The sequence below is a fragment of the Eretmochelys imbricata genome, chromosome 6 (genome assembly GCF_965152235.1).
Source record: "Eretmochelys imbricata isolate rEreImb1 chromosome 6, rEreImb1.hap1, whole genome shotgun sequence".
Lineage (NCBI taxonomy): Eukaryota > Metazoa > Chordata > Testudines > Cheloniidae > Eretmochelys > Eretmochelys imbricata.
In genome coordinates, this window is record NC_135577.1 from 64,901,568 (window position 1) to 64,919,645 (window position 18,078).

General features: G+C 45.9%; 1 protein-coding gene across 1 annotated transcript in view; it reads left to right on the forward strand.

Annotated features, from left to right (window-relative positions):
* GALNT16 (polypeptide N-acetylgalactosaminyltransferase 16) overlaps nt 1-18,078 on the forward strand; it is a 122,892-nt gene that overhangs the window by 89,119 nt on the left and 15,695 nt on the right. Inside the window, exons 6-13 of the mRNA XM_077820242.1 lie at nt 2,197-2,262; nt 3,439-3,560; nt 5,578-5,665; nt 7,489-7,573; nt 8,793-8,896; nt 13,376-13,502; nt 14,859-14,951; nt 17,299-17,382. Coding sequence (XP_077676368.1) covers nt 2,197-2,262; nt 3,439-3,560; nt 5,578-5,665; nt 7,489-7,573; nt 8,793-8,896; nt 13,376-13,502; nt 14,859-14,951; nt 17,299-17,382 — 769 coding nt within the window. The remainder of the gene's footprint in view (nt 1-2,196; nt 2,263-3,438; nt 3,561-5,577; nt 5,666-7,488; nt 7,574-8,792; nt 8,897-13,375; nt 13,503-14,858; nt 14,952-17,298; nt 17,383-18,078) is intronic.

Consider the following 18,078-nt stretch of genomic DNA (forward strand, 5'->3'; position numbering starts at 1 on the left):
CTTGAGCAGCTTGAGGCCAGATTTTCAAAAGAGCTCAGCCAGAAACTCCCATTTAGGCCTCTAAATAAATGGCAAGATTATCAAAAGTATCCATCTCCCAGATGTTCCCATTATTCTCAGCGGTAGCTCTAGGGTGCTGAGCACTTCTGCAAATCTGGCCCTTGGCGCCTCGGTTTCCCCAAGGACACACAGAGGTTAGGGTCAGAACTAGGACGTGGATTTCTGGGCCCACTCTTCTTACATTCCTGGCGGGTGAATAACCTGAAAAGAGATTCTTGCATTCACCTGAAATGGACCTGTCCAGTGCTGGGACACAGTCTTCCCTTGTGACATCCAGCAATATCTCAATAGTTCTTTACTGAAGAGCTTCTGCCACTACATTTGAATGATACAACAGCTGCCAAGCTGCCCACAGAAAAGCAATATTTCAGATTTGTGTCCTTGAAAATGGAAAAAGAGATGCCAAGAGAAGCACTTTGGCTGGTGGCCTTAGCGTCTCTCTCCAGAGCACTGAGGCTGTGGGAGGATGATGGCAAGCAAAGGGCTCTGCAAGATGTAGAAAAGTGCATGGGATAAAAGAGTTGCTTGTGGGGGGAGGGAGGTGGAGAGGGCTCTGGGAAAATGGGCTTGTGATGGAAACTTTTGCCCCAGTGATATCTGTTAGAGCAGGACTTGCCAAAGTGTGGCCTGTGGTCCAAATGTATCCCACAGAGTTCTAGAGCAGTGGTTCCCTAACTTTAACAACAATAAAATGTCAAGTCTCACGTACCCCATCCTAAAAAGGAATATTTCCAGGGATTTTCTCCTTTACCTGAGTATAAATTATAAAAGCAGTGATCTTGGAAATATAAAATTGGTTTTTATGACATGCTTGTACACTCTATTTATTATTAATTATTATTTATGATTACAGTATTTTTATTACATTATGAAAATGGCAACACGCTTCCAAGATCTCACTTTCATAGCTTGTTTCACTTTGAATGAGCCTGTAATAAGCCAAGGCTCCTATGGTTCATCAAGGAGTATCAGATGTGAAACAGCATGAAGGTATTTAAGAAGCCAACTCAAAGAGTTCCTCCTACACAAGCATTCAGGTCTTGAGCAGTCCAGGCAAACAACGCACGTTACAACAAAGCTTAAACTTGTTTTTCATAATAAGTTTAAAAACAATACTAGCTGCCTATTTAATTTTAAAAACAGCAAAAAATATCCACCTCCATTTCCATTCCTTATAAGGAGTCTTGAAGTTTAAATCTCCTGAGTATGATAGATATGCTTGCTTTGATCTGCTTAGCTCTTGGAAGTCCAGGGCCTCCGGGCTGCTGGCCCTGTGCTGCCCAGGGTCCCTATGGACAGCTCTGTTCGCCATTAGGGAGTTTTTTCCCAAGAACCCCCTGTAACATTTCACAACCCCCCAGGGGTTCATGAACCCCAGTTTGGGAACCACTGTTCTAGAGGGAGCCCTGTGCCTTATCTCCTCTTTCATGTGGAGATGTGGCCTTCTGAGCCTACATGGCCCAGCATGCATTGCTCCACTGTGAGCTGAGCAGAAGGTCCCTCTTACCAAATGCAGTCTGGGATGGTTCTGTAATATACTTCATTTAATGCAAATTAGGTGTGATGTGGGCTCCCAGCAAGTTACCAGTCAGACATCCCTATATTAGACAGTGGAAAAGTGTCCCCAAGAAAGATGGTTGAATCACTATGGCTTGGATTAATTAAAACTAAGCTGAAAACTATCCCAGAGAACAGATTGTAGGGAACAACCTTGCATGATCTCGTGGGTGGAGGAAATGCACTAGATCACCTAATAGAATAGGTCTCTTTCCTCCTTAGCTTCTTGGATTCTCTGCACTTGCTCCCTGATGTCCCTCAGTTTCTCCTGCTCTCAATTCTACAACCTACAGCATATGCCCCTTTGTTCTTCTGCAGTGCTGATCTCGAGCTGGCTGCAGCCTCAGCCTTTCAGCGCATCTGGGGAGCTTTGGCTCAGCTGCCAGGGAGGAGGACTGTCAAGTGAGATCTCTTGGGTACACTTTAGACAATGGGATTAAGGTATCAGGTTGATTAAAGTGATATTAAGTGAAAGCAGCACTTTCCCTGCATGGAGACACATGAGAGCAGTTAATTGGAGCACTCCACGGAAGCCAAATAATTCATGCATTTGTGCCAAATGTTTTCTCCTTTCCTAAGCTGAGGACTGCCAGCTCCTTACCAAGATCCCAAAGATCAAGTGTCTACGCAACAGTCGGCGAGAAGGTGAGTGTGGAAAACTTTGCAGGTACCATCTGCTCACAAAGTCACCCCTTCTGCCCTCCACTCCCCTAGATGGTATTTCTCATGGTTACAATTCATACTTGCAATACAGGTGAAGCTTTTATTTCCCAATCTGGAGGCTTTGGCAGAGAGAACCTGGGTTATCAATCCTCATGCTTCAGGGCATTTGTTGTTATTTTAAATATTTACGTTATAGTAGTGCCCACAGTCCCCAGTCAGGATCAGGACCCCATTGTGCTAGAAACATATAGGTAGACATGGTTCCTGACCTGAGAGAAGAAGACAATCAAATATACATTATATATACACACACACACACAGTTGGGGAAAGCTAATATTTCATATATATAATACACCTACAAAACGAAATGTTGACTTTCCCTAGCTGTCCTAACAGCTGTCCTTCCGCGCAGCCATTTTGTGCTGTCTGATTTCTTATAGCCAGCACAGCACAAGCGGGTCTTGAGAAGGGATTTGAAGGAGGTGAGGGTAGCGGCCTTACATGGCATCCCAAGCATCAGGGGGTGGTGTGGAAGATGGGGAAGCATTTGTGGGAGAGACTGGCATCATAAAAGAGAAGAGTGAAAAGCAGTGAGGGGCCCTGAAAGTCAGGACAAGAAGCTGGAGCTCAGTACACTGGAAGGGGTGAGGGAGCTAGGTGAGAGATTGAGAGATGGGGGTGACTGAGCAGAGTGATAGGCAAGGAAGGTGATTGTAGCAGCTGTGTTTTGCAGGGACTTGTGGGCAGTGATGTGAGTGTCAGGGAAGCTGATGAGGAGGAGGTTCCAGTAATCAAGAGTGGAGGTTTAGTGGTGTAGACAGAAAAAAAAAAAAAAGCCCATGCTCCCTAGCATGTCTCCTACTCCTGTGGTGTCATGGACCTGGCTAGGGCAGCTCTATGCCATCTGGGGAGGCCCCTCTGGTAGGGGTACGTTTATGACCCATTTACACTGTTAGAGCAGTGTAAAGGGTCCAGCTTGCCCTCGAGAATCAGGCTCCCTGCACCAGTATAAATGGCTACACAAGGTGCAAGGTAGTGGAGAATTTTTATTTTTTCTAAGTTGTAGAAGTTCAGGGCTTTCCCTCCCTTATCTCACCTTTCTTTTACTCTCTGGCCTTTCCACTTCCTTCCCCTCCTCTGCCTGTTCCTCCTTTTAGGGCTGATTCGCTCTCGAGTGCGAGGGGCCGAGGTGGCAATGGCTGAGATTCTCACCTTCCTGGACAGTCACTGTGAGGTGAACAGCGAGTGGCTGCAGCCGATGCTTCAGAGAGTGAAAGAGGTGAGACCCCTTCCCCACGTCATCTTTCTCTCTCCACACAACTCCTGCCAGGATTTAGCTTCTTTTTTCCTGGCCCTGCCAGGCAGCTGACAGACAGCACCGTACACACTGTGAGCTTCAGCATCGAGGGCAAGTACCCAAATGCCTCCTTGTCCAACTCAGATGTTTTTAAGAGGAGTACGGAGCCTAAAATATTCCGTGCAACTGGCACCTGCTGTGTATTACCAGGACTCTTACTGCAGGGCCCCAGCACTTTCCTGTTGTGGGGGCGGGGATGTTCATAGATGGCAGGGGAGATGTGTGAAAATCCTTGTGCTGCTGACTGCTACTTTAACCTTCCTGGATACCTCTTCCACGTCCCCTCACATGTAGACAACACACACAACCTCTGCACGGACTACTGCTCCCTTTCCACAACCCCCTTCCAACTGTTGAACCTCTCCCCTTCCCACCCCCCAAACCCTCCTGCTATTAACACCCTCTGCAACAAGCACCGGGTCCACAAAACCACTTCCCAACACAAAGTGGGAGGCACTTGCGCTGCTGTACATTTCATATGTCTGCTCAGTTTAGTATCAAGGGGAGGAAGAAGGTGAAACCTTAGAACTTCTTTTTAAGCCTGCTCAATAAATCCTCCATCTCAGTAGCCCGATATAAATGTCTACTTTACTTCTGCTCGTAAAGTCAAGCTTCTGGCAGGAGCAGCAGCAGCAGCTCAGTGATGGTGTCTCTGCAGCTGGGTCTGAGTGGTTGCTAGCAGGGATGGATCTGAGCTGCAAAGTTTTTGGACCCTGATCCAACCTTTTTAGAGTTCTGGGCTGGCCTGAGCTCAGATTTTGGTTCAGCCCATTATAGATATAGGGCTCAGTTGCCACGTTCAGATCTAGGTCCAGGTTCAGATTCCAAACTTGCCCCAAATTTTGTAGTTGTTTCGGTCCGGGGGTTTGGTTCACACCTGTCTCTAGCTGTGAGGAGGCTGGAATATCAGGCCACCTGGATAGATGGTAGCAGAGCACAGACCATAGAAGGGATGAACTCTGACACGGCTGTTGACAGTGCTCTTGCACGGGCAGAATTAACTCATGCCTGTCCTGTCGCTGTCAATGAAAAATCAAACAGCACACCCAGGCTCAAGGCCTGAATACAGGCCACAGCAGAAGGAACTTGTTCTGAGAATAAGTGGCTGTGTGATCAGAAGGCAAGAGGTAGTAGTGACAGATGGATGGCTAGGTACCTCCAGCATTACCGACTCTCTCAATTTTATCGTGAGTGTAGAGATAGCAGGTGTTCTTCTTAAAGCCTCAGCTCCTGGAGTCAAGAATCTCAGCTTTCTTTTAATACAAAGTAAATTTCTAGCACCCATTGTTGCAGAGAATAGCTTGAAAATGTGACTGGAGTGCTCCCTGAAGGTTCAAAAACCAGAAGGCAAATAAAAAGCACCCAATATTTCTTTCTTTATTTTAAAAATCTCATGATTTCCAAGCCTGTCTCATTATTCTCAGGGACTAGTCAATCATCATGAGTAAATACTGTCTCCACCTTTGTGGTTTATTAGTTGGCTATGTGGTTGTTTTGGGTTGGTAATGAGCATTTTTTTATTGTATTGGCCTTTTTGTTTAAAAACATCGAAGGAATGCTGGATACTGATTCCTGCCTGTGTGACAAAGATATTAACCTTTGAAACTGGGACCCATGTCATGTGATTGGGGCCAGGAAATAAAGAGCTATCACTTACCAGTGCTCCTGTGTGCTAAACCCATATTACAAGGGCCCTTAGTTCCATTCCCCGTGTCATAGATATGAAGTTGAGCTGACAGTTTCCCTATCTGTAGACATGTGCAGCAGCCATGGATTCGTTACCCAGCTGCCACACGGGAGGTAATGAAGGGTTGCAATGTAATATGCTGATTTATTTTTCCCTGTTGCTCTGTACATAGCCTCTTGTCTCTGATATCCTATTCTTTTTCCAGCCCCCCAAGAGAGGCCTGATTGTTCTCCCACTCTTCTGTTCTTACAGGATTATACCCGAGTCGTGAGTCCAATCATCGATGTGATCAGCCTGGATAATTTTGCCTACCTGGCAGCCTCAGCCGATCTGAGGGGAGGTGGGTAAGGCTAATGGCTGGGATAAGTTAGACCTGGGGGGGAGGTAGGCCAGGACCAGATAGTGAGTGGCAGCAGTAACAGTGCTCTGCTCTTTCTGACCTATGTGTTTTACTCCTTGGAATGACCAGCTCCAGTGGAGAAGAGGCCAAGGAGCAACTTGGGGGTATCCAGAGAGGCTCTCCCCTCACTCTGTGTAACTGGCCCTGCATGTGGATGCTTCAGACACAAGACAGTAGTTTTTTAGGACTAAAGATGGCTCTCTAGGAAAGATCTGCAGGCAGATTGCAGGCCAGGCAGGTATTCAGGAGATGTGCCAGAGTCTGACCCTTACAATGCTCCAGACCAGAATTCCCAGCTCCCAGTGACACCCACAGGGCACCCAACCCAGCCCCTCCTGCTATTGCTGAGCCCTCCAGTAACCCTGCAGATGAGTGATCAGAATGCACCCTGCTTGTTCTCCAAAACTCACCACACACACACCTGCCCATCCCAAAGCATGCAGGCCAACCCCCCTCGCAACCACTAACATCACCCATCACCTGATGGATAATGATGCAAACAATCCCTCACCAGCTCATTAGCTCTCCCTCTACTCAGCAGTGCCTAAACCCACCAATAGGTCCCTCAGGTTAGCCCCCTAACCCAACCCCATTCCCTGCTGCACCCTCTGCCTGCCTGCACCCTCTCCATGATTCCCCCAGACAAATGCCACCATCAGCTGTTGAAACCCACAGATATCGCAGATAGACTCCTGACAGCTGCAGAGCCCTCCAGCCAGCGCACTGTGCTAAGCAGACATTAGAGCTTCCTTCTATCTCTTGAAGAGCATCCCAAGGTCACTCCTCCCAGCCACCAAACCCTCCCACAGTAGCCCCTGAAAAACAGTCTCAACTCTCTTCCTAGCTGCAAAACCCTTCCACTACCATCCCTCCAACGTCATCTGGCTCAACTCTCTCTCCCTTTCAACAGTGAATCCCACCTGCCAACACCTCCTCTCACCACCCTCCCTGCCTTTAGAACCCACCCAATTTGTGGGTGTCCATTACCTGGCAGCATTTTAAGGATTACACTGAGCTAAATTCAGAAACGTGGGGCAACTCAACAAGTGATAGACTTGGGAAAACCAATGACAATGTACTGGAGCCTTTGTTCCCAGAAATACACCGTCATCCCACCAAGAGTGCTGATTAAAACCTCATAACTTTGTCAGCCAAAGAGGCATAAGACACACTGACCAGACTGCACCAGCCTTGATTATCACCTCCACCCTGACAACACACTCGAGAAGCTCTGGAAAGTAGTTGAGCACAGCCAAGTATTGCTAAGGGAGGGGAGAGCCTGGAGGGACTCCAAATGGTACAGCAATATGTTTACATTTTGATGCAATGTAGAAGGCTCTTGCTACTTTGGGGCACGTGTGGGGTCACCTTGGGACTTCTGCTCACTTGGGTCACTGGTGGCCTCATGCATTTGCAGGTCCAGTGTGCCCCGCTGCCTCCTGCTGGTTGATGTGCAGGATAGTACTTGCAAATCTTGTATGGCACCTGCCACAGGTAGATGGGCCTGAGGGGGCAAAACAGGCACCCTCTCAACACCACCATACAACGAAGGTGTGGGTCTGTTTCCAAGGCTAGTGGAAACCTGTGTGTGCAAAACAATCACCAGGACCATCAAAAAAAAAAAAAAAAAAAGGTGGTTTGCAGCATCCTGATAGTTTAGTTTGTTGTCCCCTAATGCCCTTGCTGCAGATTTCCTGAGTATTCTAGTAGCTGGCATTGTACTCTTACTCTATTGGCATCCCTAGTGTTTCTTTTCTTCTCAGGGTTTGACTGGAGCCTTCACTTTAAGTGGGAGCAGATCCCTATAGAGCAGAAGATGTCCAGAACGGACCCAACCCAGTCCATAAGGTACCAGTCTCTGTTGGGCTTGTGCTGCCCTCTCTTTGAATGCCATTGTTAAGACTTCATCTTTGCATCAGGAGTGCACAAGAACTTTCCTGGTGAGGACAAGATACCATCACCGTTGCTGCAGATGCTGTGCGAGGCATTTGTCCTGTGAGATGTTTGAAGCAGTCATGTGACACGGGTGAAAGCTGTAATTTATCAATTCGCTACTCCCTGAACAATGTAAGAAGCAGTGATTTTAAGTTAAACACATTTACAGACTGTTGCAGCCAGTTCAATCTGTCTACTTATGTGGCCCCTATCACTCTAGTATCTGAGTGCCTCACAAATTCATGAATTTATCCTCTTGACAGCTTGTGAGGTCTGGTTGTGCTATTATCCCCTCTTATGGATACAGAATTATGGCACAGAGGCTGAATGACTTGCCCAAGGTCACACAGGAAGTCAATGGCAGAGTCGGGAACGAAACCCAGTCCAAGGGCTTAACTACAGAATCATCCTTCTTTCCCAGCTTTGAATGTTCAAGTTTTTGACTGAGATAGGGGTGAGGCACATAATGGCTTCTCTGTTGACCGGTGTAGTCACTAGGTGGTTCATTACTGTGTACAGAGCGTTGAGAAAACTAAAGTGTGAAAAATGCTGACAAAACCCCCAAATTCTTGTCTATTTAGACGGCAAGGTTCTTTATCTATAGCACATAGGAATTGGAAAGCATCCAATAAATAGTTTGTGAGCCCTGTAGTGGTCCTCACTGTCTCTCATGTTTCTGAAACCATCAGAACCCTGACAGAACAGCGGTGGATATATGTAGCTGAGCCTTAGTAACAGTCCAGCAGTTGTTTGGACCCCACTGTGCCCATGTGGTTCCTTCATATTGAGTATGTTGTGCAAAGAGCAAAAGACACAACACAAACCTTCTAGTGATAGAATCTAACATGGGGAGGAAGGCGGGTGAAAGCACAAGACTTGGAGCCAGGAGATTTGTGTTGTATTCCCACCTCTGCTGCAATCTCATCATGTGATTGAGGTGCGGAACTATGTCTGGCCAAATTTTCCCCATCTGTAAAATGGAGATAAGGATAATGGGGGTGGTGCATGTTTACGAGGCTTAATTAATGAATGTTTCTAAAGTGCCTTGTGATCTTCAGATGACAGATCCTGTGCAAGGACAAATTATTATTATTGTTTTGTTATGTATTTGCCCTTTCTTCCTTCTCTCCAGAACACCTGTCATAGCGGGAGGCATCTTTGTGATCGATAAGTCCTGGTTTAACCATTTGGGAAAATATGACACTCAGATGGACATCTGGGGAGGAGAGAATTTTGGTGAGTGGTGAAATTAGTCATTGCCCTCTCTTTCCCCCTACCATCTTCCTCCTCACACAGAAAGTGACGCCAGGAAATCTTTGTCAGACAAAATATGCTTTCCTGTGGGCATTTCATGTAATTAATATAATACTTGCATATAGATGGGACGCATTTCCAATCCACAAAAACACCCCACTCCAAAGATCTGTGTATCAATGTAAGGTTCTAGACATCAGACAACCACAGTGTCAGTCAGATCTATATTACTGGCTCATGTGTATATCAAAGATATAAGCTCTTCAAGGTAGGGACCATCTTTTTGTTGTATATGTGCACAGCACCTAACAAGACAGGTCAAGATCTTTGAGTGGGGCCTTCTAGGTGCTACAGAAATACACATAAATAACAATTACATCTGTGGTACTTAACATCAGATCTTCGGGAGAGATTCTCTTTTCTGTCCCACTCCACAAGTCTTCAAGTGGAACATCACCACCATTCAACCTTTCTATATACATCCCTTCTTCCCCTAGTAAAGGTGAGTTCTTATCCCATGACAATTGCTTTGAAATGTAGTGTTCCTAGTATGTCAGGCCTCTTTGGGAGTGAAAGCTGGTACAAATACTCATAATGAAGACTCTTAAACTGGGACCAAGATCTAAAACCCTCTGAGGAATATCTCCCCAGGTACTGTTATTTCACATAGCAAAGCACTGAAATCTGTTTCCCCAATACTACTAAAGGTGACAATTGGAGTCATCTCTTTCTCCCAAACGAGATGATGCCATGTGCTGTAGAATCATCACATGTAAGTGAGGGTTAGAGACAGCAAGAGAACTGAAAAGAGGAGCACAGAGAAATCAAGTATTTGGGACTCGATTAAAATGAATTGCTGGTGAGGGAGAGTGGAATTAAAATAACTAATTTATTTGTCTTTCCTGTGAACTGAAATGAAAGTATACATATCTCTTTCAGTATTTCAATACCTCATGTCGTAATAAAACCACTCCCTCTGGCCTGACTCTCTGGAATTATAAAGTGATTTTGCTCACTATTTGAGGAGTTCCAAACATGGCCTGTCTGCAGTACATATTTCTTGGGATTACCTAAGGAGTTCAGAAGAGTACTTTCCATTAGGTGGAGGGAACCCTCTCTAAGACACATAGGAAATGATGATCTGTCAGAATTCAGACATGTGGCAGTAGGAGGATCATTAAGAATGTGATAAAGCTGCCACAAATTTATTCTGTTTGCATTATTAATTAAATTGCAGATAAATTCCATTCAAAAGAATAATGCATCCCGTGCTTTCGGCTTCTGAAAGGATAAACTAGGAACGGGGAAAACAAAGTTGCGAGGTGGAGTCTTTGTTGTAAAGATCTGATGTCGGGTTACTCAATATGATATTTCTTCAGATTTCTGTAAACCTCTGTTGGTGCCCATCTCATCAATTAAAATACAATATAAAGCTCATTCCACCTTGACACATAAATTATATATCTATTAGATAATAGGAGGATAATAAAATAGAAAATGGTCATGGATATTTTTCATTTTTGTTTTGTTTATTGAAAACCAGGTTTTTGGTATATGACAAATCTTGATTTTTTAAATAAAATTTATATTAAAAATGCCACATTTTTTCATGAAAAACAAAATATTTTACAGACCAACCATTTTTTGTGGACTTTTTTTTAAAGGCCATTTTTTGACAAATTTCTTGTTTGAAAATTTCTCCCAGCTCTACTTGCGAGTGAGCAGGGTGAAAAAGGAGGCAGAGTGTGGGAGGCAAATGTATATCCAAAGGGATATGGTAAAAGGATGCTTCACTACACACTCCCCTACAGAATCGTGCTCCAGCTAGGAGACAGGAGTAACTTGGTCCCTAGATGCAAGCACTCCAAGCACGTTTTCATGACAGCGAGATATATTAGGTATGTGGGGTGTGTGATTCCCAGCTTGAGGACACATACCCATGCTAGCTCTGATCAAGCTAATAGAGTGTAGCCATGGCAACATGAGTAGTGGGAGGGATTAGCCATGCTCAGTACATACACATCCAAGACTATAGGCATATACTTGGGGCTGCTAGCCACTCACGCAGTAGCAGCTACATTATTTTTAGCACACTATGTCGATCAAAGTTAGCGTGGGTATGTCTCCTGAAGCTAGGCATCACACTCTCCTCTCTAAGTGTAATTGTACCCTTAGTTGGTAAAAGTCTCTTAGGGGAAGTGGAGAAACTCACAGTGCTTGAGTCATCTAAAACTGCAAAGCACTTGGAAACATACAGTACATAACAATCCAACATATGCCCCAGGAGATGGGCTAAATCACCTAGTAGATCTTCTCCATCTCCAATTTCTATTCCATATCTGAAGGAAAGAAGTCAGAATAAAATGATGTATTGTTGTGTGAACTGCATCATCTTTTTGTCCTTTTCACCTGCCTTCAAGGATCCTGCTGCTTTACGGATATGGAATAGATACGCTCTCTCTCTCTGTATGTGCATGTGTGTGCACATGGCCGTTTGTGTCCTTCCACGTCCACCTAAAATCAAGAACTGTCTTGAAACCCATACATCAGGTTAACTGAACAAACTGGCTTCAGGATTTCACAATGGATATATTTGATATAGTTATTAGGATGCAACCTGGCCCAGAATGAGTCAGAACCTAGTTCCAGGAGTAAAAAAGCCAGTTGGACACAATGCCAAAAGAAATGTATAGCTTGGCTTTTTTCAAAGACCTTCCCTTCCTATGAGGTTGGGGAGCTTTCTTCTGCTGTTGTCTCTCAACTGATCCCTGTTGGGCACAGACTGTCTGGGATGTGTGAGAGGAATCAAAAGATAGCAGTGAAAATGTGACTTACTAACATTTTCTCCTTTATTCAGAGGCAGAAGTAGAAGCCATTTTAAAAACAAATAACCCACTCACGTTAAACAATCCTGCCCACTCCTTCCAAAGGAGCTGGACTGGCAACCTGGGGGTGGGAGGCCTGAAGTATGGTAGCCATGGGGCCTGCATGGCAGATTTCAGGCTGAAAGGATTTTTTTTTAACTTAATGTTGTATCTCCTGCCCCATGGCCTGAGGAAGACCCCAGGCGAGTAAAATTTTTGAAGGAGAATCTATATGACCTGAAGTCTGTGGAGGGCCCCATTGTTGTAGGGAATCTTATGCAATCTTTCCAACTCCTTAGTTGATTTTTTTGCCTACTACCCTTCCTCTTTTGTTGCTTTCACCTCCACATTGAGTGCAAGTGGGGAACCCATCCAGTCTGGCACAATGATTCAACCTGGGGGGGAGACAGACAACCCATAATCCTTAACAAGGGCCTGTCTCTTCTGTGATGCAATGAGCTTCTGCACATCAAAGTCCCCGTGTTCCTACAATTCTTTAACAAAATGTTGAATTTGACTTCTGGATCGGTTGGGTTTCTGTCAGCAATGTGTGTGTGTGTGTGTTTCTCTCAAATAAACCGGACGGAATTCTGCTCTTGCGAGAGGTAACTGTGAGTTGCGGCCCAGTGTTTTCACTCCTCTACCATTTTTGGCAGAGCCAGGTGGGTTGGGAGCGTTATAATGAGACGGTGTGAGACAACTGAAGCATTAATGTGAGATGTACTGCAACTGCTGGGATTCCAGGGGCCAGGAGAGAGAAGGGAAGGGGAGATACAGTGTTTAGATGGGCAGTGGTGGCCAACTTTGCCATGGCAAGGGGCCACAAGCACCTGAGCTAAGCAGATATATTTAATTGGATATACATAAACCTGATCAGCTGGGTCATTGCCCTGAAATTAGAGGGAGAGAGCAACCCTGGCCCACACTTGGCAGCTGTGTACGATATGCTCTGTTTTGAAACTGTACTTGAGTGATTTCAGTGGGGGCGTGGCAAAGGGAACAGGACTCCAGGCATGGACCGCTTAAGTAAACCAAAGGACCTCCCTGACTCCTCTTCTCTCTATCATTTCCTATTCTCTCACACCTGTCCACCTTTTTCCTCAATCTGTTCCTTTTCTCCCATGCACCTACTCTTCCCTATAGACTTGGCACCCATTCTGACTTCTTCAGGGGTGTCTATTTTCCTGGGGCAGCCCCATCTCTTGTAGACAGGGCTCGTGGGCCACTGAAGTCCAGTGTCATGTCAGCAATATCTGTTGCCAGAAGCCATTCTAAGTGTCTGACAGCCAAAAGGCCCAGGATAAATGAGTAGGTCTCTTGCTAAAGGGATGGTCTCAGAGAGAGGAGAGGGACGTGAGGAAGGTTGGGAAGTCTAAGAAGGATCAACTCAATTTTAACAAAGAGAGACATGTTTTCTCTCCATCAATTCGTCCCTTCTGGTTTTGCCGGGGACTGTGTCTATGGCATCTATGCAGGGAAAGGAGGCAAAGCCATTCAGGTGCCGGGTATGAGGCGGCTTTTTCTGGCCGGTATTCTTGGAAGTTTTACTTGTATTGCTTGTCTGGCTGTACCTTCTGATGCTTGGGATCTCTTCCAGAGCTCTCCTTCCGCGTGTGGATGTGTGGTGGCAGCTTGGAGATTGTTCCCTGCAGTCGAGTCGGCCATGTGTTCAGGAAACGCCACCCCTATGACTTTCCAGAGGGCAATGCACTGACCTATATCAAGTAGGTGTTGGGATATCGCAATGGCAGGTGGATCATCTTGATATTTAGCATGTCTAAATAATCCTATATCTTTCTTTCCCCCTTTCCCTTTTTTTTTTGCCTGGGGATTCAGGGAGGATGGCACGTGATTGAACATTTAACAAGATTCAACCTGAAGCCTCCTGCCTAGGCAAAGAAATGGTGCAGGTGCCCACTGCATAAAGCATATCCCCTTACTCTGGAATGCTAACCCAGAAGGACATATCCTTTGTGTCCCTTGGAATTCCAGTCCTGGGTATTCCTTGCCCCGTCCATCTCCTTCCTTCCATCTGAACCTGCCACAGGACTCAGGAGTTCTTTGTCACATTTTTTGTTACTGATTTAGGAGATAGCACATGAGAGTTGCAGGTCCAGATGTACTACAGAGATGTATCTGCTGTGAAAAGAGCCAAATGGGCAGCTTCCATTGTAGCAGAGAAGGGAAGAGAATAAAAATGAGAGAAGTTGGTAGACCTGTTGGGAGGGAGAAAGAGGTTGTTACAAAAAAACAAAGGGTGATATTGATCTGTGACTAGTCACAAAGGGCACATCTAGTCAGGGACAAAAGTGAATTAAGCTAAAGTGAACTACAGCCACCTCACTTCTGAATGAGCGTGTCCACATAGGCTTAATGCACTTTAACACTCTTTAACTTCACAACACCTTTAGACTTGGTCTGTGCTTAAAATTTAGGTCAGTATAGCTACATCAGTCAGAGGTGTGAAAAATCCACACCCATGACCAATATAGCTATGCTGACCTAACCTCCAGGGTAGGCACAACTAGAGAAACAGAAGAATGCTTCCGTCAACTTAGCTACCATTGCTTGGGGAGATGGATTACCTACAGTGATGGAAAAACCCCTTCCGTCACTGTAGGTTGCATCTACACTGTGAGGTTATGCTGGCATAGCTGTGGCGATGAGTTAACTTTCCCAAGACCTGGTCTACACTTAAAAGTTAGGTTAATATAGCCATGTTGGTCAGGGATATGAAAAATCCACACCACTGACCGATGCAGCTATACCAACCTAACCCCCAGTGTAGGTGCAGCTGTGTGGACAGAAGCGTTTTTCCATTAACAAAGCTACTGTCATTTGGGAAGGTAGTGTTCCTACACAGCCAGAAAAACCCCTTCCATCATCTTGGGCTGCATCTAGGCTGCACTGACTGAGCTATGGTGCCATAGCTATGTCAGTATAATCTCCACAGTGTAGACATACCCTGAGTGTCTCCATGAGTACATTCCTAAGTTGCCAATGTTCCTTTATCTCCAGCTCCTGGGGGAGCTGCCACAAGCTACTAGCACTCAGCATAGCTTCTCCTTGCCCACCTGCAGGAACACCAAACGCACAGCAGAGGTATGGATGGATGAGTACAAACAGTACTACTACGAGGCCCGGCCATCTGCCATCGGGAAATCATTTGGAAGGTAAGCAGTCCCTGAGCCTGGCTAGCAGCCTTCCTGCTAATCGGTTTGTTCACTGGAAATGGCTTTCGCACTTTCACTGGGAGAGGGTAGGGAAAGGCTAAGGGCAAAGATGCCCTGCCCAGCGCTATCTCAGAACCACAGCTCAAATGGCTGGTTAACGAGATTTACTTTTAATTTACTTTATTTTAAATGGCAGCATATGTCCTTCCTCCCCTGCAGTGCCCTACTTAACTTGCTCTAGAATACAAGGCCAGAGGGACCCTTAATGAAATTAAAAGGCAACACATTAAGTGGATAGAAGAAAATATGTTTTTTTACATAGTAGGTAACCAGTCTATGGAGGTCTGAGTTGAGCAGGTAACTGATCAGACATTCCTGTGCTTACGCTGCATCCAGAGCCAATGGGACTGGCTTTTATTGGTATGAATGGCCATTAGGCATTAGAGTTAGACAGGCTGTCTGCCCCACAAAAAGGTTCACATAGGTGTGGGGCAGAGGGGAAGTTGCATCAAGAACAGTGAACTTCCCAAAGAAATTTAAAAACCTAAAGCATATTTATTAACTAGGAGAGTACCCTGAAGCCAAACATACCTCTGTGTATGTATCAGTTTATGGACAGCACATGGATATTACTGCATTGGCTTAAGAGATCCACATTTGTGGTTGTCTCTCAGACACATGTACGTTCAATACTGATGTATCTCCTATATGCACTGAGCTCTGTAGATGCAATATGATGTAAGTGCCACTCTGTGTTTTACATCATGTTTTATTTCTCATGAATTAATAAATTATCTTTTTAAAATGTCTTTGCCTGCCGAATGTTTATCCATCTCTGGTCTGGCGTGAGTGCAGCCCTTGGGCCAGAGCCCAAAAACAGTTCCAATCCCCGTCCCTCTGCTCCCTGTCTGTTTGTGATGGAGAGCTCTCTGTTACACAGAGTACTTGAGCCTCCCTGAGCCCAAAGCTTACAGCGCCGTTCATGCAGATCTCCTTATGGCTTCAGTAGCAGCTTTGTGTGAATAAAAGCTGAGTCAGGGCTGCAGGATTTGGCCCTTGGTAATTACATAATGTATAGTAATGGCTCTGTAAAGCTACCATGAAATGTACTTTTAGAAGGCTTATGTCACTGGTTAAAGGGACACCATCAAGGTTAATTGGGCCCTAAATGTGACCTGCTTCCCCACCAGTTACATCAGTTTATAAGATCTATGTAGTTCTTTATAAGGTATGGGCTGTATTATGGCTGCTCCCAGTTGGGTCCCTGAGGATGGCAGGAGAAAGAGGATGCGTAAAAACAGACTCTTTCCCTTCCACTCACCACACCCACAGAGGGTGAGTATGCTGATGAGGGGGAACCACTAACTCTGCCAGCAGCATCGCACGCCCCACGGAAGGAATGTTTGACTGGACTGGATGTGGGGCCAGAGCCCCGTTCCCCCGATTCCTGCACACCAGCTAGAGCCAAGAGAATCGTCTGTGGAGGAGAGTGCACTGAACAGCTTTAATACAGGGCTATGGAGTGCAGCAGCAGAGGACAGTCCCTTGCTTCCCCCCCAGCCATATGGAGACATTATGCCCCCAGTGCTTTGTGCCTTCTCCACTACTCACGCACTATAGCTGCTCATCTACCCCATGCCAATAGCGCACCCTGGTCTGTAACAGCCATAATTTAACCCTTGACGTATTCTTTCCTTTAGAACAAAAGCTTCACGTCTCCTCTTCCAGGGAAAACAAAATCAGTGCCAAATGCCAGCTCCCGAGCTACTGGACGCTGATGAGCCAGTGCGTGCAGCACAGCCATAAGGAGCCCTAGAGTGACAATGCAGTTGTTTTTTTAAGTGACCATTTACATTTAAAGTTTCCAAGGAGTCACTGTGAACACAGGAAAAAATCAATTACAAAAATGATTAAACACACCCTTGATCATTGGGAGTGACCTGTTTAGCTTCCCAAGCCAATCTGGTAACCAGCAGTTGTCTGCGTCTCTCTCTTCCAATAGAGCCCCAAAGGGACATACAACAGTGAAGACACTTTCTCAGCTCTCCAGTGGTGCCACTGTACTGTGCTGTTTTTCCCTGAGCTAGAGGAAGTGCAAGAAATTGCCAGAGTGTGTGTTCGTTTCTTCAGTCCCCTCCCACATCAGGAGGCCTCTGCACTCGCCCCTCCTTGTCTCTCACTTACTTCAATGTCCCTGCTCTGCCCCCATCACATTGGCCAGCAGGCCAAGGGCAAGGGGGCAACGTTATACAGCTTCACACATCCCGAAAACTAGCCCTGCCCTCCCTGCTACCCCTCATCATCTCCGTTCACTGTAGCATTCTGAACAACATGCTTTTGTTTCCAGTATTGCAGACCGCATGGAGCAACGCAGGAAACTAAACTGTAAATCCTTCCAGTGGTACCTGGAGAATGTCTACCCAGAGCTCAAGTGAGTTAATCCTCAACTCTTAGAAAGCTGGAAACCAACTCTCTGAAAGGATGCAGGATCTAGGCCAGGGAGGAAAGCACTAGCCTCAGAATTGAGGAAGATCTGTGGCAGCTGGGAAGTAGGAAATCAGGACTCTCATGTTCAGAGTAAATCCTGCTCACCCCTCTCTTTTTGGCGAGAAACCCTCCTTGATTTCCTGGCCTGCACTTCCTCTTGACCCACCACCAGTTCCTGCTTGGACATTTGAGCTGGGACCTGGGAACAGGGAGGTGGAAAAGGATCTCTACAAGGGAAGTGGGGAGAGGTGGCAGCCAGGAGGCGGGCAGGTGGAAAGAGTACATTTTTGGGAGAGGGAAGGAGTGGCAAGGGCAGGTGATTTCGTGGGATAGAGAGCTCTATTAGGAGACCTTCAGGAAGCCAGGTGGGGCAGCACCCATTGTTCATAGGGAGAGAGGACATGCAGTCCAAGGAAATCAGGATGTGTGTTGATGGGAGAAGAGCTGCAGACTAACATACCTCTGGAGATGAGTCTGTTAAGATCTTAACGCTCTGTTGTGTGAATACCTGTTTCTGAATTTCGGGTGCCTCAGGGATCTGAAATAAAGTGGCTTGTTAAGGTATGGTTTGTATACATGCTTATGGCATTGCTGGAAGTGTGGAGTACAGCTCCCTCTAATCTAAGGCTCCAGCATTTTT